The 24,013-nt window shown below is 38.5% G+C and overlaps 1 protein-coding gene across 1 annotated transcript in view; it reads right to left on the reverse strand.

Annotated features, from left to right (window-relative positions):
• MAP3K15 (mitogen-activated protein kinase kinase kinase 15) overlaps window positions 1–24,013 on the reverse strand; it is a 68,531-nt gene that overhangs the window by 22,027 nt on the left and 22,491 nt on the right. The window contains exons 4-12 of the mRNA XM_065741423.1: window positions 23,415–23,486; window positions 20,065–20,258; window positions 18,381–18,549; window positions 14,756–14,862; window positions 3,648–3,818; window positions 3,075–3,187; window positions 1,972–2,131; window positions 1,218–1,368; window positions 705–812 (exon numbers count right to left, since the gene is read on the reverse strand). Coding sequence (XP_065597495.1) covers window positions 705–812; window positions 1,218–1,368; window positions 1,972–2,131; window positions 3,075–3,187; window positions 3,648–3,818; window positions 14,756–14,862; window positions 18,381–18,549; window positions 20,065–20,258; window positions 23,415–23,486 — 1,245 coding nt within the window. The remainder of the gene's footprint in view (window positions 1–704; window positions 813–1,217; window positions 1,369–1,971; window positions 2,132–3,074; window positions 3,188–3,647; window positions 3,819–14,755; window positions 14,863–18,380; window positions 18,550–20,064; window positions 20,259–23,414; window positions 23,487–24,013) is intronic.

Below are 24,013 nucleotides of genomic sequence, written 5' to 3' on the forward strand. Positions count from 1 at the left end.
AATCCAACAATTTTTCATTTAAAACATAAGGCAAACTATGTCCTAGTTTTAGCCAGGCTCAAAGGGAAAGAAAACTTTGTGTTTCTTCCTAAAGAAATATTGAGCTGGCAGTGATGGCTGAGAGAACACACTGGAGGCAAAACGAAGGAAGGACAACCTGTGCCTTGGAATGTAGCCCCCGACCCACTAGTAGTGAGTCATTTTTAGCATCACTAAATATACACCAAGAATTTGCTCCATAAGGAAGGGGTGGATCAGGTACATTCACTCCAAGTAGTGAAGTAGCACAGTGTACTGGAAAAAAACTTCACAGATCCAGGTAACTGCAGTCTTGCTCTAACACGCCTCTTTTCCACACTTCACCTCGCTACAGTTTTAGCCCTCACTATTCTGACAGGAAGTGCTGGTCAAACACATCCCAGTGTGAAATCGAAGTTAAATTTTTCTCAGAAGATTATACTGTCTATATACCCTTTGCTAATCTCTTAAATTTTATCAATATTTCCTTCCTAATCTCCAGTACCTTATCTAATAATTTTCCTTGTAAAGTCGATTTTCCCATCTTCAAAGGAGAGATGTTAAGACTTGTGCTTTGCAGAAACATAGTAAACTTTAAATGACTGTAAAACACTCCAAATCTATATATGAAAGTGATTTTAAGCATGATGAAACAGAATACGTGATGCATCTGCAGACAGTTTTACCATTTCAGTGGGAGAGACATGCCACAAAGAGAGAGATCTCTCATCTTCTTCATTGTTGATTGAAACATAAGCAGGCTGGTAGACTTTAGTTGGTTCAATCACCAAAACCTGAGAGAGAATATCTTTCTTAATAAAACAGCAGGTAGTACATGACAACATTTTAAGTAAACACTAATGCTCTGTTAGGGGCAACAGGCAACCACAAAGTAAGGCCTAAAAAGTTTCCAGGAAAGAGAGAAGGGCAAGACAAGGTAGGAAGATGTTGCATTCCTATGTCCAACCAAATGGTATGATAATGGTTTCTATTAGGAGACTTACAAATATTTATTTACAATGATTTTAAGACAGTGGGTCAAATGTTTTTGTAACAGTAAAGGTTTACAGAATACAAGGGTTTGGTTCACGTAGTGAAATAACAAACATGTAAGTACTGTGCTTCGAGTCTTCTAATTCTGGTTATGTCTTATCCAGAAACATAAGAAAAACAAAACTTGTCTGGACATAACATCTTACTGGAAATCTCAGTCCATTAGTTGTTTCTTTCGTTGCCTCAAAAATTATATCCAGCCAGAAAGTCAGTCTTTCTTGTTTAGGAGAATGTTCTATGGTGAATTTCTTGAAACGCTGAATTAACATCAGATTCTGAACTAATGATTTCAAGTACCTAAAATGTATTGAATTAGCAAGTTAACAAAGGAAACAAAATTTAACCAGATTCTAAAAGCACTTAACTGACTTAGACATCAAAAAAAGTAACTGTGAGTGCAATGTGAAGCACAACCAAATCTACATTAAAACTACCATGATGGAAATGATTGATTTCTGCACATTTCTGAAAGTTAACTTAGTGTAAACCTTAAATCAGTATCTCACTTGGACACTCATTAACGTCTTATTGAAAAGGGTATAGCCACATGAATAGTTACGTGGCAGTTAGACAGCATATTATGAGGTAGAAAATGGTAGAGGACAGAGCAGCAGCTATCTAAACTTGGAAAACAATGGTTTCACAAGGAATTGTCACTGATTGCTCTTTCCTATAGATCTTGCTGCAATGGGGTATACAGCCAATAGTAACAGGTAGGTCACTTTCTTATCATTTCTATTCCTTGCCCTTTCTTTCCAAGAGTAAAAGATCAGAGTATAAAGTTATTGTTACAAACAAAGATGGAAAAATCCAGTTAAATTAACCAAGAGTCTACTGGATTGTTTTGCTCTGTGTATTTCCCCGAACTGGGTCCGTGTGCTACAGACTTCTACTACATACCATACTGGAGGTTTCAGCTTAAATAGTTTCTCTGCTGCTTGAACTGCTTTACCAACATCATTAGCCAACATGCTCACACTGAAGAACTGTCCCACATCCCAGTAATTGTTCATTTTTTCTAGGCTCCCTTTTCTTCCCAATAAACTGTTTAACCGTACACCTGTAAAATTTCAATTGAAACATATTTTCTATCAGAAAAACACTAATATACTAATAAGTCTGTCAATAGAAGTCCAATTAGATTTGATTAAGTGTTGGTGATAAAAATAAAGAACAAGTGTTCTCCAGAAAAATACAAATACTGCTTAATAACAGAGGCTAGGTCTGCAGATAACATCTCCAACATGGTTGAAACAGCCAGAACTCCTATCACATATGATGCTGAAAAAACAAATCTCCTGCTATTTGCCTCCTGATTCTTACTGTAAGCTGTGTGCCTCTGTTTCCTCAAGACTGACTGAAAAGGATCCATGTGTAGAGGTTTATGCAAATCCTCCCCGGCGGATAGAAAATGGAATGGTTAAAAGCCACTTCTGCATTCTTCACCTTTGAGGATTTCAGACAGGATGTGATTTCAAATATAGTTATCTACTTTCTGCTTCAAAGTACCATATATCTGTTTCTATGATATAATTTTTTTTAAAGACTTATAGTGGTGGATTTTAGCTAGGGCCTACATGGAATACGTGTATAGAAGTAGTTACTGTCCCGATAGATCTTCCCATGTGATCTCTCAGTTTCAGGACAACAGGATTATGGATTCTTCCCTGACATCCCCAAAGGAAGATGAACCACAGAGTGCAACTTAGCCAGCTATACAATGGGATAATCTCTGTGGTGTGGAAGTGGCAGTTTATGGATAATGCTGAAATTCCTTCCTACACCTGGAGCCCTTTAGGTGGACCTAGTTACTCGAAAGGTGCTCCAAGGCAACAGGATAAAAACTGGTCCTCCAAGATCCCCATGTTTTAGGCTGACACTGAGGACCTGTCACTAAAAAGTCTGAACCACATTTCTATCCACACAATCCACCTCAATAAACATTCTGTTTGCTTCATAGGGAGAGGAGCAAAAAATACGCCTGTGGCTCTAGGAGTGCATACCTATCTTTCTCAGTTCCATTGAGGTTTCAAACTGCTGTCCTTCAACAAGTAGTAAAACTGCAAGGTTAATTCCAGAATACAGTGTTGACTGAAGTTCAAATCCCTTGCGGTACCTGCAGAGAAAAGTCAAGTTTCGCAAATAGGGTCTAAGTGCTATGTTTTAAAGCTTCACATTCATTAGAGGTTACTGAGATACCAAGATAATGCAGTTATCAATATTGTTTCTTAAATACAACAGACCTTTCTATGTCTTGGAGCTCTAAGGTGGCATCATCCTTGCACAAAAAACCAACATATTTCCCATGACCTCACCTGTTCTTTATTTAGCCCTGAAACAGATTGTCTATTTCCTTTGAAAGGGTGTATCATTTTATACTCATTGTATGCACACTAAACAGAAGCAAGGAAATGTATCCAAATACCCGATGCTCAGTAAATCACGTAATCAAATCAAACCATTAAAAAAGACGAAACAGGGAACTTTTGAATTTCTATATTGTACAGCTCTGATTTTCTTAACTATAAAAGCCTGAAGAAGTTTTTAAATAAATATTTTGGTCTTTCTTCAGTTACCATTCAATGGCACGATCTCGACTGTTGATATCCTTACAGTCAGAGTCAAGAAACATATCCTTGTATATCCTTCCACACAAGCAAAACATATCTGGAGCAGGGTGATCACACGTCTGCAGGACCTGAAGCATGACTTGTAGTGCCTTCTCCCTGTCACCTGCATTATTTCTTCTGAAAAGAACAAAAGACAAAGAACAAAATTAATGAGTACAGATCTCTAACACTAACTGCAAGATGGTGGAACAATATTTTCCTCCATCTATCCTATAACCCATCCATCATTACTATATACAGACTTTACTTACAATTACAGTTGCAAGTTGGTTGGTTATAAAAAACAAATGCGTTCTCTTATCATGGAATCACAGAATCATCACAGAATCATAGATGGCCTGGGTTGAAAAGGACCTCAAAGATCATCAAGTTTCAACCCCCTCGCCGTGGGCAGGGTCACCAACCACTAGAGCAGGCTGCCAGAGCCACATCCAGCCTTGCCTTGAACGGCTCCAGGGATGGGGCATCCACAAGCTCACTGGGCTACCTGAGCCAGTTCATCGCCACCCTCCTTCTAACATCTAACCTAAATCTCCCTTCTTAGTTTAAAGCCATTCCCTCTTGTCCTAAACCTATCGATCCATGTAAACAGATGGAACTCTACTTGTAGCTCACATAAGTACTGATTTAAGCACAGAATTCATCCATTTAAGAAAATCTGTCATCCCACAAAATTCCTCCTTGTGTAACCAGACAGATTCTGCACATACTCCAGTGAGAAACAAGTGTTTGTTCGGTGATCATTCCTGCAAATGCTTGTATAAAGCTGACCATCTGCAACAGCCTGACTGACACCTCATTCAGCTGTCTCCATGATTCTTACTGATGAATCCAGAGAATGTAGAGCCAGTACTTGACAATACTGACCGAGAACAGGAAAAGTTAAAGTCAGGTCAATTCCACTTCAGCCAGAAGAGTGACAGAGCTCAATATGGTGACTTTGAACTACAAGAAAAAATTAAGCTCAAAATTGACTTGTACTTCTCTCTTTATCTTCATATTAAAGAAAAATTTGGAAAACAATAGTTGTCATAAAGGTGGTGTTTTTTTTTTTTTTGTCAAATACACATCAATCGTATCAGTAAGAAAAAAATGATCAGTGATTAATTATTCTAGTTCCCAGGTATCCAGGAACACGCTTACAAGTACCATGACTGCTTTGTCACAAATATCACAGATAACAATTTCCAGTAAATTTAGTATTTGCATGCCCTGGAAGGATTAATATTTACTGTAAAATGGCTCAGCTCCTTAGGTAACCAGCTAATGTATTAAAACCAATAAAAATACACTGCAGCAAAAACAAACAAACAAACAAACAAAAAATCCCCCAGGCTTCTATGCACATTAGGTAATGGAGAATATCTAATAACAGATTTGAAGCTGTCTGTGCAGGCTTTATCCTGCTTCTAATGCCAGTGGCATAGAGTAAACTTTCACAGCAAGTACTTGTATGTTTTAAGACATTTTTTCTTCAGATTGACTGCTGTTCTGAAAGTAACACTGGTTATCTCCAATGAGCATTCAAGGAGAAAATTTATATCATTTTTCAGTTTCATGGGAAATAAAAGGAAATTAAAAAGTGTGAGGGTAAATAACACTGGTCAACATGCTTTAACTGTAAGTGTTCTGAACTAACTGGAGTCTCTGAGCCAAGTTTCACTGTTGTTAATAGGAACAAAGAATCACAGAATAATTAAGGTTGGAAAAGACCTCTAAGACCTTTTAGTCCATCCACCAACCCACCAACAGCATGTCCACTGATCACATCCCTCAGTGCTGCAACCACACAGTCCTTGAACACCTCTTGGGACAGTGACTCCACCACCTCCCTGGGCAGCCTGTGCCAATGACAAACCATTCTATTGGAGAAGAAACATCCAATATCCACCCTGAACCTCCCATGGTGCAACTTGAGGCCATTACCTCTCTTCTTATCATTGTAACTTGGGAGAAGAGACTGAGCTCCATCTCCTCACAACCTCCTTTGAAAGGCTGCAGAGATTTTAAATTATGTTCAAAAGTTTCTGGAGAACAGGTACTAGAAGACCACATACAGTGACAGCATATGCCTTGTTTCCTTAAGTACACCAAAACCAGCTCCTTAAGTGGAAGCTACATAAAGAGACAGTACTCATTTATTTAATATTTTTATCAAACTATATTGTGTAGGGATCTTAAACTTTGCTATTTTAGAAATAATGTAAATAAAGGACAAAGAAAAAGAGACAACATCTTGCATATACTGAAAAAGTGTGAACAAAAAACAGACAAAAAAAAGATAGCTGGGTAAACAGAACTAAATTAGGCACTCAAACATAAGTCTAGAGGCTCTCAGTAAGCAACTGTGTAAAACAGTCATAGAATTCAGCAAGTGCTCAATCTTACACTGAAATAGTAAGGAAAGCACAGCCATTATTTAACTTACAGTACTTCCAGATAAAAAAAAAAGAATGAATGCTCCCAAGGCAAACTGACTCACCTCTGTTTTGTGCAAAAACGGGTTAAATATTAGTGATAACATCAAAGTGTGTTATTGTTGATTGAAACAGATTTACTTTAAAGAAATAATGCAATGTATACTGCAAGACTCTGCTTAGAATAGAAGAGTGCAAAGGTCAGCTCTTCTAGACATCAAAGGAGGAACCTGTACTCATGAAAGAAAATACTAGGAGCATTTCAAAACAACAAGAACTAAAGAAACAGTGTATTAAAGCACTCAAAACAGAATTAAGGATTTCTGTTTCCTAGCAGGAAATGTGTTATGTGAACTGAATAAATCACAACTCTCCATTAAAAAAAATACTGTACTGTGCAAAATTTTCTTCTTAAACAACTATACTTTAACAAAATCAGTTCAGATACTGTTGTATAAATGGTATTTTTCACAGTAGCATATTTTGATGACTCTGCAATATAAAACAGTGTTTAAACCACTCTCACTCAGAGCCACAGCAAAGTGAATCGCACTAAGGTGAGTTGAAAAGGATCTCTGAAGATCAGCCACCAGAATCTTTTGCTTTGAGCAGGACCATTGTCCAACACTGAATTCTGCCTGAAAACCTGCAAGGATGGAGATACCACAGCCTTTCTGAGTAGGGAAAGCTGAAGCACTGCATGTTATGATGGGCAGTCATGAGATGGAAAGCAGAAAACATTATCTTTATTGCAGTAACCTGGTGCAAGTGAGACTGATTCTGTAAAGCAAATCTCAATATGAATTATAGACAGGACCATTCACTGCATTTTACTGCTGCTTGGTTACAGGCCAGCTTGCACTGAAATATGCATTCTTCATGGTATGACACATTCTCACCACTTTAGAGACCACATACTAATTTGAAATAGATAGTTTTCATTGGCAGTCTTCAACATAAAATTTGTTAGTCTTTTCATGGCTGGGATACGATGTGACAAACAACTCCACATGTACATACAGTGAAAACATGAGCTGATCTTCACAATTGCTTTGGTTGGTTTGGGGTTGAGCAATTCCTAAAATTACTTATTCTGAGAATTCTGTCAAAATAAAGTTTGCCTTTCCAAAACATAGTTTAATGATAAATGAGTCAGAAAATGGATTAATACTACAATTTATTCAGAAACTACCTTATAACAGAACACATACCATGGAAGAGCTGTTAATGATACTATTCTTTTTTTCTTTATTGGCACATCTGAGTTTTCTCAGTACAAACTTTGCCTTGCTAAAACTAGCACAGAGAACAAATAAAGCATAATCAGGCTAAATTACAGAATCATAGAATATCCCAAGTTGGAAGGGACTCACAAGGATCATTGATTTTAAATCCTGGAAACATGATAATTGCAAGAGCCACTGTCAGTAAGGAAAGAACTTGGAGTTACTTCTAAATACTAGGATAACTCTGAAAACATTCCAGTATACAACAAAATACTACCAAATTACCACGAGACATGCACAGATAAAAACCAGTATTTCAAAAAGAAAATAAAGTTGTAGGATTAGAAAAAAACAAAAAGTAGGGAGAGAATAATAATCAATTGTATGGAAGGGTTTCTATATGCACTGGGATGCACTCCTGCTCTCTCCTTGCATTTTCTTAGCCGTTGATATTTAAGGGAACTGAGATACTAAGTTTCAGATTAAAAAATCACAAACAGCTAATGGCACCAGAAATACTTCATCTGGAAATCAGTCCTGCCTCATTCCTCATCCCCATGAATCTCTATGCTTCTTCCCTGTGAAGCTCAAAAATAATTTGCTGGCTTGTTCAAGTTTTCACTGAGTCTCTATTAACCGAGAAACATTACAAAAGGAACAATCAATCAGCATTTGCAGAAAATAAATTATCTTGGCAAATCTATCCTCCTTTTCCTTTCCCAAGTTTACTTGATAAACACAAAATTTACTGCTGTGTCTCATAAAGTCCCTGAGCCACAAGCAGGTGGATGCAGATTTCTTGCATAAAAATAGGACACTGAGTGATTTAAGAATGCCTCAGTGACTTCACAACAGATGAGCTGAATTGCTCCTAACTGCAGAAACCTACAGCAAAGATTTTAAAAAAAATCATAATTTTTAAGATGAGGAAGCAAGAACCCCAGATTGGGTGCTGAGACTAGAACTAAATTTGCAGGTCTCTAGTTAGCCATGACAATGAAAAAAAAAAAAAGCTTTTTTTTTCCCTTATGGATATTTTAGATGTTTTGTGCAAGCCACTTATAAAAAAGAAGAACATGACAATTTGATGTTTCTATATAAGAGTAATCAGAAAACAGAACATTTCAAATAACCCAGTGCTTTTCAATGGGAATAATTTACTTTGGCTACCATTATTCACAATTACTAGTGATTTTCTACTTCCACCCTGCTACTCCCTTCACTTGCTAATTGCTTTTTATGTGTGTATTACATATGCTGCTTGTTAAAGTACACATGCTGAGCTAAATAACAGTGACTGCAATGTCCTCATCTTTAACAATTAAAGATATAATTGCCTGGGAAAGAAAATGAAGCCTTCACATCTCTTACCTTATGCCTGGTCTGAGTTTCATCTGACAGTAGTCAGAATCTACTGTTTTGAAATAATTTGACATAACCTTTGGCCTCTTTGCAAGCTTTCAGAATTTGAAATTTGAGTTCACATCTGGTAGGTCCAGTTTTAAAGAAGGCTAAATGTAAGGTATAACATCCAAACATAAGTGTACTACAAAGTACCATGTATTTTACTAGGCAGTTTTACATATCTGAAGTAATCCTAAGCAAACATCCAGGTAACAATTATTGTAAAAATCCGTTCTTCATCTCTCTGCCATATATATACTTTAGTAGGAGGAAATAAAACTATAAAGAATAAACTAGCATCTTTGTTTTATTTTTAACACTCTTAAACTGATTACAAAATAGGAAAATTCACAGAAATTAAAGCTTTCCTGTCCCACTGACTTCGATTATGACTTCCTCAGTGCTTTTAGAAAACTTGAAATATAATGAAATGCATACAATCACTTTATATGCTCATTTTCCTTGAAAATAATCTTGTTTCAAAAAACAACAACAAAAGAATAGCCATAATACTTGAGAACTAATTTTAATACCATGCCACAAGTGTGGGTAGTATTCCTACATACTTTTCTTGAATAAAGATAGTAATTGCACTGGATATTCAGGCAAATTTCTTATTGGAAGTGTATCTGGAACCGTTCGCACATGGACTCCATAAAACATCGAACCCAGGATGAAAGCTTACATCATGCTTTACATTTTTTTTTTAAAGGAAAATCATAGTGTAGACATCTCTAGCTGAGAACCTTACCAGACCTAATCTCTGCGTTAGTTCCACTTCAGTAAATGGAACATCGCTGTTTTATTTCTCCATGATGTGGTGATGAATTACTCAGCAGTTTGAAGCAAAGAACTACTTACATCTGAAAGATCCACAGACAGCTGTCAATGGCACAGGGTCTTACTTCATACTAAAGATGTGAATACAAATATTGAAAACATTTATGTTTCATCTTTGGGTCAAACTTGAACTTAAAAATGTATCCCATCCTATGCCTGAGTTAAGACACAGTCAGAAGTAAATATCAGCTGGGAGGCAACAAGGAACAATACCAAAAACCAGCCCACACCTACATTAAGATGCACACTCTCTACTTGTGTGTGCACTCAGAATTATTTGCTTAGAACACTTTACGAGAACGGCCTTTTGCTCTCTAAGGCATCAAAAACAGCAGCAAGGAGGGTGACGTGGAAACAAGTTCGAAAAAATATACAGTCTCATCATTGTTAACATTCATTACTGGTCTCTACGTTATTAGATATTAGAGGTGAGAAATCTGAGTTGCTCTCAGTGTCCTGAGATAGATAATGGGGAGGAAGAGAGTGATGTGGAAGAGAGGTTGTACAAATCAAAGATGTCAAAAACTATAATGAAAATGTCTGCTTCCCCTGAACATGGCAATTCTGAATGCATTAGTGTACTTCCACAGAGTACCCTGCAGGTAGGCCCATGCATGCTTTGCTTACAATCCAAGCAAGGTCAGAACCAGAAAACAGGCAGCTCCGCTGTAAGTATTGCTTACTCTGAAGCAGAGCATCCCTGTCACTCATCTTAGCATGGTGTGTGAACTTGGATTCAGAACTGTATACAAGTGGTCCTATGCAATTCACTGAGCTTGTGTCCACAGGATTTACTATCAATGACCCACGGCCCTCAGAAGCCTTCCTGTGACTCACCTGCCACATCACATAGCACAGCACTGACTGGAAAACACTAAGTGCAGTTAAGTGACAACAGAACTCGGTTAAAAATGCTATGAGGAAGTAAATAAATGACTTTCTCTGCTGGTTATAATCACAGATCTGGCACGCTTTCATAATTAAACATTAACTTTCAACAGGGTATGATATTCTGGAAACTGTTAATTCTGTTTTGCTCATGAGGCTTTGTCAGGGCATCCAGGGATGTGACAAGGAAGGCTAAGGCCCACTTGGAGTTAAATCTCATGAGGGAGGTCAAGGACAATAAGGTTTTTTTTAAGTATGTCAACAGCAAAGGGAAGACTAGGGAAACTGTGGGCCTGCTGCTGAATGAAGCGGGAGCCCGGGTATGAGGGGACACTGATATGGTCGAGTTACTGAACACCTCCTTTGTTTCAGCCTTTACTGCTAAGACTGCTCCTTGGGAATCCCAGACCCTGGAGATAAAAGAGAGGGTCTGAGGAAAGGAAGTCTTCCTCTTTGTCAAGTAGAATCTTGTCAGAGATCATCTAGGCAAACTTGATGCACACAAATCAATGGACTTCAATGGGATGCATCCACGAGTGCTGAGGGAGGAGGCAAGAAGTGATTGTCAAGCCACACTCAATCATCTTTGAAATATCACAGAGAATGGGAGAGGTGTTCTAGGACTGGATGAAACCCAATCTCACTGCAGACTTCAAAAAGTGCAAGGAGGAGGAGCCAGGAAACTACAAGCCAGTCAGCTTCACCTCTGTCCTTGGGAAGGTGATGGAACAACTTATTCTGGATGTCATCTCTGAGAAAATGGAAGAAGTTTATCAAGAGTAGTCAACACAAATTCACCAAGGGGAAATCACATTTGAACAATCTGGTAGTTTTCTATGATGTCATGACTGGTTAGATAGATGAGGAGAAAGCAGTGGATGCTGTCTACTGCCTGCTGACTTCAGCAAGGCTTCTGACACCATATCCCGTAACATCCTGGTAGATAAGCTTAGAAACTGAGGGGTAGACGAATGGACAGTGAGGTGGGTTGAGATCTAGCTGATTGACAGAGCAAAATGTTGGGATCAGCAGTGCAGTCTGCTTGGAGGCCTGTAACTAGTGGTGCTCCCCAGGCAACAGTACTGGATCTGGTCATGTTCAACATCTCCATCAACGACAAAGTGCATCAAAGCAAGTTTGCTGATGGAATGAAGCAGGAAGAGTGACTGACACACTGGAAAGCTGTGCTGTCAGTCAATGAGACCTGGACAGACTGGAAAGCTGAGTGGAGAGGAATGTTATGTGGTTCAACAAGGGCAAGTTCAGAATCCCACACCTGGGGAGGAATAATCACACACATCAGTACAGGTTAGGGGCTGTCCAGCTGGAAAAGAGCTCTGCAGAGAAGGACCTGGGTGTCCCTGTGGGCAACAGGGTGACCATGAGCCAGCAGTGTGCCCTTGTGTCCAAGAAGGCCAATGGTATCCTACAGTGCATTAAAACAAGAGGCCAGCAGGTTGAGGGAGGTGATCTTCCCTCACTTCTCTGCCCTCGTGAGGCTGCATCTGGAACGCTGTGTCCGGTTCTGGGCTTCCCAGTTCAAGAAAGATGAGGAACTTCTAGAGAAAGTCCAGAAAAGGGCAACAGAGATGATGAGGGGCTTGAAGCATCTCCATCATAAGGAAAGTCTGAAAGACCTGGGGCTGTTCAGCTTGGACAAGACCGAGGGGATCTTATCAGTGCTTAATGAAGGAGTCAAATGGATGGGGCCAGTCTCTTTTCCATGGTGCCTAGTGACAGAATAAGAGGCAACAAACAAACTAGAACACAGAAAGTTCCATCTCAACATGAGGAAGAACTTCTCTACTGTGAAGGTGACAGAGCACAGCCTCTCTGGGCAGACTGTTCCAGTGGAGTCTCCTTCTCCAGAGATATTCAAAATCCACCTTGACATTTTCCTCCATAATCTACTGTAGGAATGCTGCTTAAGAGGGGGGTTAGACTAGATGATCTCCAGAGGTCCCTTCCAGTTCCTATGATTCTGTGATGTTCTTTGTTCCTGGTAGGCTCAATTAGTGATACTGAGCAACACTTACCATTCTACTGATTTTAGCATTCAAAGCAGTTTAAGTAAAAACACAGTTCTGTATTTTTATAAATAGATTCTGATAAACCTTCATTAAAATAATTGTAAAAACTGAAGGGGAAAAAAAAAAAGCAGTTCAGAAGTTCCATAGGTGATACTAAAAGCAACACTCCAGGGGTCATTTTTTACTTGAATGAATTTGTTCTGAAAGAGTTCCAGTCTTAAACTCTGGACTTTGGTCCAGCATTTTGTCCTAAGACACACTAACTTCTGTAAAGGTTGAATTTTGCATTCTTATTGATGGAAAATTGGTCATTCAATCTACAGCAATATTTAGATTGTTCCCAGAACACAGGTGAAGTGCTGATTCAAGCTAATGATGAATTTAATGAAATCAGCCAGTAGGGAAAGCAGGTGCATGAGCAAACCATTTTGTCTTTTACAAGGGATCTACTGCTAGTTTCAAAACAACACAGAAGATTTAATGACACAAAGGCCACATGCTACTCAGTATACAAATAATTTGAAGATAAGGAGGGTAAGGGACTGTACTAGTTTTAATATGCACCAGTAAATGGCAAACTTTTAAGAACTGCTGTCCTATCAAATCAGGTATTCCTAAGGACAAGACATGACCCTGATTGAAAAATAATGAGTCAAAATAAGCCAAATCCTCCTTGTTGAAACCACTTCTCAAGAAATCAGAATGATAACTTAAGGAGATTGGAATTTTAGAAGCTTTCAAAGATCAAGTCTGCTATTTTGGGGGGCTGGGCGAGAAGAAGGTAGAAAACCATACTATAACATTGTACACTCTGGAAACAAACTACAGCATAGTTTAAAATGTACGTCATCACAAGACACTGTAAAACTCGGGTTTCTACTTTAAAATGCTACCTTACATTGTACATAAAAAGTTTATGCTAAAAGCCTGTTTTCCCTTACTTTTAAGCAGCCCAATGAGAAAAGCATCTTTCAACAGATGTGCTAAATACCAGATCAAACCACAAAGTTCTCTATCTTCATCTGTTAAGATCTGAATTTTCTAAGAGATGTACCCTGGCAAAAGAAGTTACAAGACTAAATAGAAGGCTCATCAGATGAGATTTAGTAGTGGATGATACAAATAACTAAGTAGAATCAGGACACTCAGTGTTCATTTCCATTCTTAGAAAACAAAACCAAACAAACACCACAACAATGTAAGTCAAATCATATATAAAAAATAATTATTTACCCTTCTCTTTCCTAAAAATACTATGTCATCATTCAAGTTAGGGTTTATAGTTCCAAATATGTGTCTTCTTCCATGAGGAGTTTGGAAACTGAGAATAATTTGGGGATTCATTTTTTCACATAAAGGCATTTACCGTTGCAATGAATTCATATTCAGAACTGTTTCTTTTTTTTTTCTTTTAAAATACTGCTTTCAATTGAAAATAGGGTTTATTCCAGCCTTCAGAAAAATCTCTAAATGAAAAGTTGTCATAAAATCCCAGACATTGGAATTATGCACATTCTCAATCACGCCGTATACTTTGAGAATACTAGAGTAATTCTCAATACTTTATTCTTTCAGATATCTCTCAGGCTACTTGCTACTGCATCACGTTCAGATGATCTCTAAGCTTATTAACAAACCACCAGATAATTTTCAAAAAAATCACTATCTTCTATGAAGTTTCCAACGGACACATACTGCATTCTTTGTTCCTATGTGTATGACCTGTATGTGTTTGCATGAGAATGAACTTTGTGGATTTCACCTAAGCAGTTACTTTCATTAATGCATCTAAATTTGTTTAAGACCTACTTTCTGATATAATCTTAATCTAACCTCTTTAGAAATGGAGCAAATATTATACACATGAAATTCATAGCTATCTAGAAGAGTTCAACAATACATTTCTGCTCTTCCTAATCTAGAAAATCTTCCAAATCAGGAAACAGCCTGTAGGTCCAGGCTGCCTTTCAATCTTCCAAGGAAGCTGCTTTGTGAACACATCCTCATGGACGAAGTAACACTTGTTATGTACCGCTTGTAACTCTACTATGGTAAACTTTACAAGATGCTTACAATCAGTGACTCAGAACAACTTCAGCATGACCAAAAAAACAGGTATCAATGAAAACTTTCACTGTTACTCCAGTGGCCTATGGAACAGATCCTTACCACCTGCACTATAAATTTAAATATAAGCCCATTTGCAACAACAGCAACATAACAAAACATCCTCAAACAACAATTCTTACCGATTCAATGCAAAAGCATAATGAAATTTAATGTTGTGTTGATCAGCCAGGTCACAGGTAGGAAGCATTTCTAGTGTTTCTACCAGTTTCACCATAGCATCATAGTCCTGGTAGGAACAAAATAAAAAATAAAATAGAATAATAAAATAATAAAGGAAAATAAAAGAAAGAAAGAAAGAAAGAAAGAAGCTTGAGATCACCTCCAGCAGAGAAAAGTATCACTAATCTAAAATCTATCAGGACTGCTAGCATCAGGTGCAATGCTGGGCCTTTTGCTCAACAACATGAGAGAACCAACTGGTGGCATCAGGATTGGAGACTGCCTGGACCGTAGTGACTATGCAATAGTGTGGTTCAAACTCCTGAGAGATATCAGACAGGCAAAGAGTAAAAATCAGGAAGCTTAGTTTTAGGAAAGCCAAATTCCAGCTCTTCAGAAAGTTAGTAAAAAAAAAAGTTAGTAAAACACCCTGGGAATCTATCCTCAAGGACAAGGGAGCAGAGCAAAGCTAGCAGATTTTGAAGGAAGCTTTCTTAGGGCACAAGAGCTCTCCATCCACAGGTGTATAGTGTCAGGAAAGGAAGGCAAGAGACCAACATGGCAGAACTGGGACCTGCTGGTTAAACTGAAGAGCAAGAAGAAAATACACACGAAGTGAAAGCAGAGACAGTTAACCTGGAGGAGTACAGGGATGCTGCTAGGTTGTGCAAGGATGGGGTCAGGAAGGCCAAGGCCCAAATGGAACTGTTCTTGGCAAGGGGCACAAAGAAGGATAAGAAAGGCTTCTCTAGGTACAACAACCAGAAATGGAAAGTCAATTAGAGTGTACCCTCCTCATTAAACAACACAAGAAGGCTCATAACAATGAACAAGCAGAAGGCTGAGATATTCAACAACATTTTTGTCTCAATCTTCAGTAGCAATCCCTTACACAGAGCCATCAGGTACCATCAAGTAGATGGTTCAGAAGGTGGGAACTCGGGGAGCAATGGCCCTCCTGCTGTAAGCAAAGATCAGGTTCAAGACCTCCAGAGGAACCTGAACAGCTGTAAGCCTATGGATCCTGAAGAGATGCATCCCAGAGTCTGCTGATAGTCACCAATCAACTCTCAATGATATCTGAAAAGTCATGGCAGTCAGGTGAACTCCCTGGCTTTTTTCCAGTCACCAATGTCACACTCGTTTTTAAGAAGGGTAGAAATGGTGACCCAGGGAACTACCAACATGTCAGCCTCACCACTGTACTGGACAAGATCTTGGAGCTTCATGGAAGCTACGATAAAGCATATGGAAGACAGGGAGGAGAATGCAAGAACCATCATGGCTTCACCAAAGGAATCTACTGCTTGATTAAACTGTCACTTTTTATGATGGCATAACTGCATCAGTGGACAAGAGAAGAGCCACTGATGTCACCTATCTAGACATCAATAAGGCCTTTGACACAGTTCCCACATAACATCCTTATCTCCAAACTCGAAAGACATGGATTTGATGGGTGGACTGTTCAATGCACAAGGAACTGGTTGTGAGATTGTATCCAGGGAGTGGTGGTCAAACCACTCTCAATGGTACAGTTGGAGATTGGTGACAAATGGTATCCCTTAAGGGTCAGTAATGAGATCGGTGCTTTTTAACATCCCATCAATTACATTGACAGCGGGATTGAGTGCACCTTCAGCAAGTTTGCAGATGACACCAAGCTGTGTGGTGCAGTTGTCATGCCTGAGGTACAGGATGCCATTCAGAGAGACCTAGGCAGACCCACAAGAACATCATGAAGTTTCATAAAGCCAAGAGCAGGATATTGAACCCAGGTCGTGGAAACCTCTGCTACTGGTATAAGCTGGGGGATGACAGCCCTGCAGAAAAGGACCTGGGGGTACTGGTGGATGGGAAGCTGGACATTGGCCAGCAATTCACCCTCACATCCAAGAAAGCCAACTGTATCCTGGGCTGCATTCAAAGAAGCATGGCCAGCACGCCAAAGGTAGTGATCCTGCCCTTCTACTCTGCACTGATGAGGCTTCATTTGCAGTACTGCATCCAAAGGTGGAGCTCTCAGAACAGGAGATAAATAGACCTGTTGGTGCTCATCCAGAGGAGGGGCACAGAATGATCCAAGGGGTGGGATACCTCTCCTATGAGAACAGACTGAAAGAACTGGGGCTGTTCAGCCTGGAGAAGGCTCAGATCCAAAAGTGGCTTTTAAGTATCTAAAGGGGAGCTATGGGAAAGAAGGGGACAGATTCTTCAGAAGGGTCTGTTATAATAGACAAGGGTAAACGGTTTCAAACTATTTCAAAAGAGGGGTGGGTTTAGATTGGACATAAGGAAGAAATTTATATTTTTACAATAAGGGTGATGAGGCACTGGAACAGGTTGCCCAGAGAGGTGGTGGATGCCCCATCCCTGGGGACAGTCAAGATCAGGCTGAATGTGGCTCAGAGCACCCTGATACAGCTGTAGGTGTCACGTTCATCGCAGGAGTGTTGGACCAGATGGCCTTTAAAGGTCACCTCCAACTCAAAATATGCTATGATTCTATGACAGTGTCCCAGGTGACTTTTCTTAGAAGTGGGACTTAGCCTATCCATATCAATACTTACTTTTTCCTCCATTCAGTGCCATCATCCAAGTCACTGAATACCTGAAGCCATTTACCAACACTAGGAAGGAGAGGTGGTGATTCTGTCTGTTTCAAGCCTTACTGAGCACTTCTGATAAATTATACATCATTGGGTCACTGCAGAATTATACTCTGCATAGCTTGTTTTGCTGGTTGCGCATCCATTTTACTTTTTTAGGAAGAAACCCACACATACATTGCTGAAGAGACCAGTTCACTGAGAGCACAGATGGTCTTACACTATTTAATCTGTGTATTCAATATATATTTTAATGTGATTACATTTCTCAAGAAAGACAATTCAAATGAATGCACATGCTCATCAGGATAAAAAGCAGCAGGAAAGTATAAATCTCAGAATGGAATGCTGGGTAATGCAGGGTGATACTGTCATCCACTGCTCTCATTTATGCTTGCTAAACAACCAACATAGCTCGTGATGAAAAAAAAAATCTGTTGAATGGCTGAAAATACATTTTAAAAGTTATATCAAACGCAGAACCTGGCAGCTCAGAAATACACTGTGTAAGCTGTGTTTATGTAAAATTAAAAAAAAAAATCAAGAAAAAAAGGTGTACTTTAAAAAGAAATCAGTGTTTCATTCAGTTATAGTTAACATCTTGGACACTTCTGATCAATACAGTGGTCAAAACAGATCAATTGTATTAGTTTCCAAATACAGTTGACTTTGGGGAGAAAGGAAGAAGGGCAGAGAAAGAAAAAGAAACAGCCATCTTCTTGGGTACGCTTTAATTATTTATACATTTTAAGGAGGTTAAAATGACAAAAAATAAACAAGAAAGTCTCCTAATTGGTGCCTCTTGTTCACAAGTAAAATAAGTAAGTCTGCAGCCCCTTATAGCTTAATAGTCAAGTCAAACTGTGCAGAAATTTAGGGTCAGCTTTGAATCATTCTTCAACAAACAAAGACTCAAGAACAAACAAGTATCAAAATCCCATAGTAAAATCACCTTCCTCAGTCTTCAGAAACATACCTGTATGTCTCGGTAAGAAAGAAGCAGGTTTATGACAATGTCAGAAGTCAGCACTTCGGTATTATCCATACGAAGTTTAATTCTAGCCAGCTCCTTTGCTAGTTCATCTCCTTGGTACTTCTCTCTAGCCTTTCTAATATCATTTAGCAGTGTTTCTTTATAATAGGCACTGAAGAAGTAACAGACAGATATGGAATTAAAACTCTTAGATATTTCTTATGAAACAGAACCATTTCGGTTAGAAAACACATTCAAGATCACAAAGTCCAACCACTAATCTGACCTACTAAGTCCCATCAGCAAACCATGCCCTTTGGTATCACACATCTCTTAAATACAGTGACAAGGACTCCACCATTGCACTGAGCAGGGGAGGCAACTATTAAACAGTTGTATTTCTAATAAAAAGTACAATTTCTACCTCCTCCCAGGCTAACCCCAGCCCCTCTGGTGTTAACCAAACCTAAGATAGATACTGAGATTCTCTTTGAAATAATATTTTTTGAAAGTATCCAAATGACTTAGGAATAGAAATGTCACTTAAGGATTATTTTACAAATAATCTTTTCAAACACGGTCAATCTTTTAGAAGAAGTATGGGGCCATCAAGCTACATCTTCCCCCTCACTGAGATCTACCACAATAGCATCTAATTCTGCATCACTACAAAAGCTCTTTACAGTCTGAAAGCTGAAGAGAGAAAACTGGCTTGACTTCAGGGATTTAGGACACCAATATCCATGTGCTAATCAGTTGTAATGACATTTCACTCCTCTTGTACCTTTCCTTAAAGTGGGCCCATATTGCCTATCTGTAGCCTCCCCTGTAGCACTTCTTAGGAGAAACAGGAGGCAGCTTGTGTTTTTTCAGACCAGCACTTTCCCAGACACTACCCAGCAAAGTACCAGAAAACAGCAGACCTGCTGTGGATGGAGGTGAAAGTGGTTAGGGTGTGTGTGGGCAAGTATACCTATGGGTCCTAACAGTGGAACAAACAATGAGGTAAGAGAAAAAACATCCACTAAGTGCTTCCACATGCTTCAGACATGGAGGAAAAGTTAACCTAGGAATTCAGTCTCTTCTACTCTCTCCCAGAAAAACTAACAAAAAAGACCATCTGCAAAGTACAAGAGAAGCATTTCAGAGGGAGACACTTCCATCTTCAGGCCCAGTCTTCACATCTCTAACAGTCCCTTGTACAAGCAGCTGAACAGTATCATCTTTACTAGGTGATATCAGAAGGCTAATATTAAAACAAACAAGCAAACAACCACCAAAATAAAAAAAAAAGAAGAGTCACTTTCTATTGCTGCCACATATATACACACCTCTTTAGTGACAGGAAAAGATGGTCTGTGGCTTTGGTCTATTAAGAGGCTGTGACTTTATCCCTTATTACAACCTCATACACTGTAACTCATTCTTAAGCAGCACTGTACCTTTTACCAGTGGACTGACTTTGCTTACTGCTTTTTCAGAAAGTAACTATAAATCACTTTAGAGCATAACATGGTTAGTTAATTGCAACAGCTGCAGGACAGAAAGCAGTAAAGATAGCATCTTCTTTTCATCACTACATTAAGTACAGCAAAAAAATCAATGCTATTAGGAATTCCGTATCTTCTTCCACAGCATTAAAAAGAGGATATCAAAGGTTCTGGAGGTGAATGAGTTACAAAATTACCATGATGTAACATGAACGTCTTTGAGAAGGCTGATAAACCTGTCCACCAGAGGGACACAGAGCGGCCCCAGGATGTTGTCCCAGCTGGGTTGCATATACTCAGAAGCTCTTCGCTGGGCATCACTTTCACAGCAAAAGTAGTCAGCACATGGTGTGACAATGTATGGAATGAAGTAATAATTGCCACTGGAAGCCTAAAAGAAAAACAAATACAGTTTAGAAAAGTGGAAATAAAATTGTGTATACACAGGAATAAGAAAAACCAGTCAAAAAACAGCTGGATTAGGGTTGGCACCCAAGGAAGTTTTAGTTTGGTGTTTAACGTAGGATATGCAAGCATTAAAATCAGTGAACTTTGTACGAACTTTGAGTTACAAATATTAGCAAATAATGAAAAAGGGACTGGATCCATTAAGAAACAGCACAATAGAATTGTTAACTCCAGGGATGGGGCACCACAGCTTCTCTGGGCAGTCTGTGCTAGGGCCTCACTGCCCCCTAATTAAAGGATTTCTTCCTAATATCGAACTGAAATCTCCTCTCTTTTAGTTTAAAACCACTCCCCCCTATCACTATCAGACCAGGTAAAAAGCCACTCCCCTTACTTTTTATAAGCTCCCTTTAAGTACTAGAAGGCCACAATGAGGTCTCTCCAGAGCCTTCTCTTCTCCAGGTTGAACAAGCCCAATTCTCTCAGCCTTTCTTTGCAGGAGAGGTGCTCCAAGCTTCTGATCATCAGAAGAGCCTCTGCTGCATGACCCCATTAAATACCAAAGAAAATAAAAATCCACACCTTGAAACATCTAAGACTGTTAACACAAAAATCCAAAACCAAAAATCCTTAACGGGCAATAGACAGTGTAAATGTGATCAAGGTGCTGAAATGGGAGAGGAAACAGGAAACGCCTTTCAGAGAATGCAGTTGCACTCAAATTCTTCAGCTCCTGAGCAAGACCACAAAAAGCAGACAACTAAGACTAGAAGGACTGATACTCTCTTTTGAGCTACAACAGTTGTCCACTGTTTAACAAAAAGGAAAAATTCAGCCAAATAATGCATTCAAAGTCATCAGATATGAGCCCTAAAGCATGGGACAGTACAATACAACTAATGTAATCAACTACCATTGAATATCTATCTGCTGTCGCCTTGGGGATACCAAGGCATCAAATGTGTACAGAAACGTAACTTTTATTTTACTTTCAATCATCTAAGACTGCTGTAAAGAAGCAGCTGTTTAAAGTCACCATAAACACTGTGAGAACACTGAAAGGACTGAAAGAATGAATATGAGGATGGCATATTTATATATATATTGAGAAACTGCAAGAGAGAAATAAATTGTTCACAGAAAATAACAAGTAAGAGTAATCAGCTACAGAAAACACTGTCAGCAAAAGTCTGTTGCTGATCCGGATTTGGAAGGATTTAGAACTTTAAATGACTTCTAATAGATAAAGATCAAGCCACATTCATTTTTCACAAACCTTGCAGTACAGTATCTGTGTTGTAACAACAACACTATCTGTTGCAATGATACCTTTACTTTCTATGAAAGAAAAAAAAGCAAGTTACAATTTAAGCAACCATTATAACCAGTATGTTAAACCAGTTTAGTCCAAGGTTTATTCAAATACGCACTAAGTTAAGAGCAATGCAAAAGCTGCTTGAGTATTATTTCTATTTTTAAACCCATAACAATGAATTAGCTCTTCCTGCAATGGGAAGAACAGCAACACAAGCTGAAAGCAAGATACAGTTTGTGATGCAAAGAGAAGTGCAGTTATTTCCTGAAAAAGCAAAGCGATTTTCAGAAAATACTAAATGGCATGGATGAAGCATTATATTTATCAAGTTCATCTATTAGAAAGAGGTTTTTGCCTCTTTCTGGATAGCAAAATCTGTGCAATTAAAAACACATTTTTCCCACACCAGAAATATTTTCATGTGCAGAAATCAGGAAACCTACACATATTTCAGTACGTGAATTTGTCTGAAAAGCAACCAGCACAACTGTACCTCCAAAAATTTGCTTGTCATGTTTGGGAGGAGTGGCCCATGCCCAGTTCAGTCAGGTGACAATAGACGTCTTTAGCACTACACACAAAGGAAAAGATATTCTCCCTCCTGGTAGAAATACCATTCCATATAGCATCAAGGAAACAAAACACTGTATGCATGTTATAGACACTATTTGTGGCCATTCCACCTACAAATATGTATAATTAATTGTGATAAGTTTATATCTTTCTGGTTTATATTGGTCACACGTTTTAAGGAATGTGTAACTTTAAAAAAAAAAAGACAGACTTCAGGAAAAAAGAAAGCTCTCAGCAAATAATGTACATGTCAGCAGTGACACTTCCGTATTCGATCACAAATCTTTCATCCACCAGAAAAAGAGCCCTAAGTAGGAACATTAAAAAATTATAGAGTAATTATTTTTTCTATTTAGCCGCAAAGAAGTTGAGAAATGAACTTGCTTCTTAAGGGGAAAAGGGTTGAAGGAATTAGGGCCAGAGTCATGACTTTGCTGCAGGAGTTAGGCCTGGGAAAGCCATCTTAAGATCTTAGCATGAAGGGCCAAATATACTGCTTTATTCTTAAATACTCCTTCAAGTATTTTGCTAAGGCTGCTAAAAGTGAACATTTCACCTTAATAATGGAAACAGTTGTGGGTGGTGGTTGTTTTTTAATCATCCTGCTGCAGTTATTCTGGCCAAATTGGCACTTTGTGACAGAGATACCATACTAGAATTAAAGGGCTATTATTCTGAATGTTGAGTAAGATCTCTGCATCTTCAGTGAGGGAATTTTGCCTTCACAGAAAACAGCACAACTATTCCACTCCAGCCATGTTGTTCTTTTTGTCAATCACTCTAGGAGCATTAAGAGTGCTTACTCTCACTTACCAAGCAGTTGGAAGAGCAACGTGACAGATGACAGAAAATGACTTGAAGTCACATCCAGAGAGATTAATGCACTTTTATCTTAACAATTCATCGTAAGAATCCATTAACATCTTAAGAATTAAACTTTTCACAGTAGTTTTCTACACCATCACATTACTATCTATTTAGTGATATAGGTGAATCTAGGATATTTTCAATGCTTTAAAATACTTCCTTTTCACAAGTTGAATATATGTGTTTTTATCTAAGTATTGTGAGAAAGATTATCATAAAATAAACAATCCCCACACAAGATCTAGTTTGCAAGTAACACATAGAGATTACTATCGGTGTGAAAGAAAGCATAATTCTTACAGCACCTTTACATAAAAATGCTAGAAACACACTAAGGAGGTGGCATATTTGTTCAAGAGAAAACAGATTTAAAACGATACATACTTTGCCTATCAGGTTACCATTATGGTATTCAGGAGGTACTTGAACCCAAAGAAAAATTTTGCGATTGGCAACCTACTCCACATTGAAATAAAACAACAAAGAGGAAAAGACCACCACAAAGCAGCATGAGAATCAAAACGACATGAAACATGAACAGAGAAATGACTGAAGAAAGAAACATCAGAACAGAAATATAGATATTTACAGTAAGACCATATTTACGAGAACAAAAAAACAGTGGAACACATTGTCAGCAGGAAAGCAGAACGTAAGGTATCTTTACCTTATTTTTCTACATATCTCCTTGTATCACCATTAACATGCTTTAGAAGTCTGACTTCTTGAATGCGGCAGATTCATTACCTGATTAGTTAACTATAATGTAATCACTATAAACGTGCCTCCCTTGAGACACTAACATTTCCATATTGACTGTCATAAACTAATTTTAAAAGCATTAGTTTTTATTATGCAAATAATAACAGTTATATGTAATGATCAGAAATATTAAAAATATTTTTTACTATTTCCTCTCAAAAAGGAATAATGACTGAATCTAAGCTACTCTTCTCTCTTTCTTTCTGTGCTCTTTTGAAACT

The sequence above is a fragment of the Cyrtonyx montezumae genome, unplaced genomic scaffold (genome assembly GCF_038088225.1).
Source record: "Cyrtonyx montezumae isolate F1298 unplaced genomic scaffold, pur_monq_1.0 scaffold_3, whole genome shotgun sequence".
Lineage (NCBI taxonomy): Eukaryota > Metazoa > Chordata > Aves > Galliformes > Odontophoridae > Cyrtonyx > Cyrtonyx montezumae.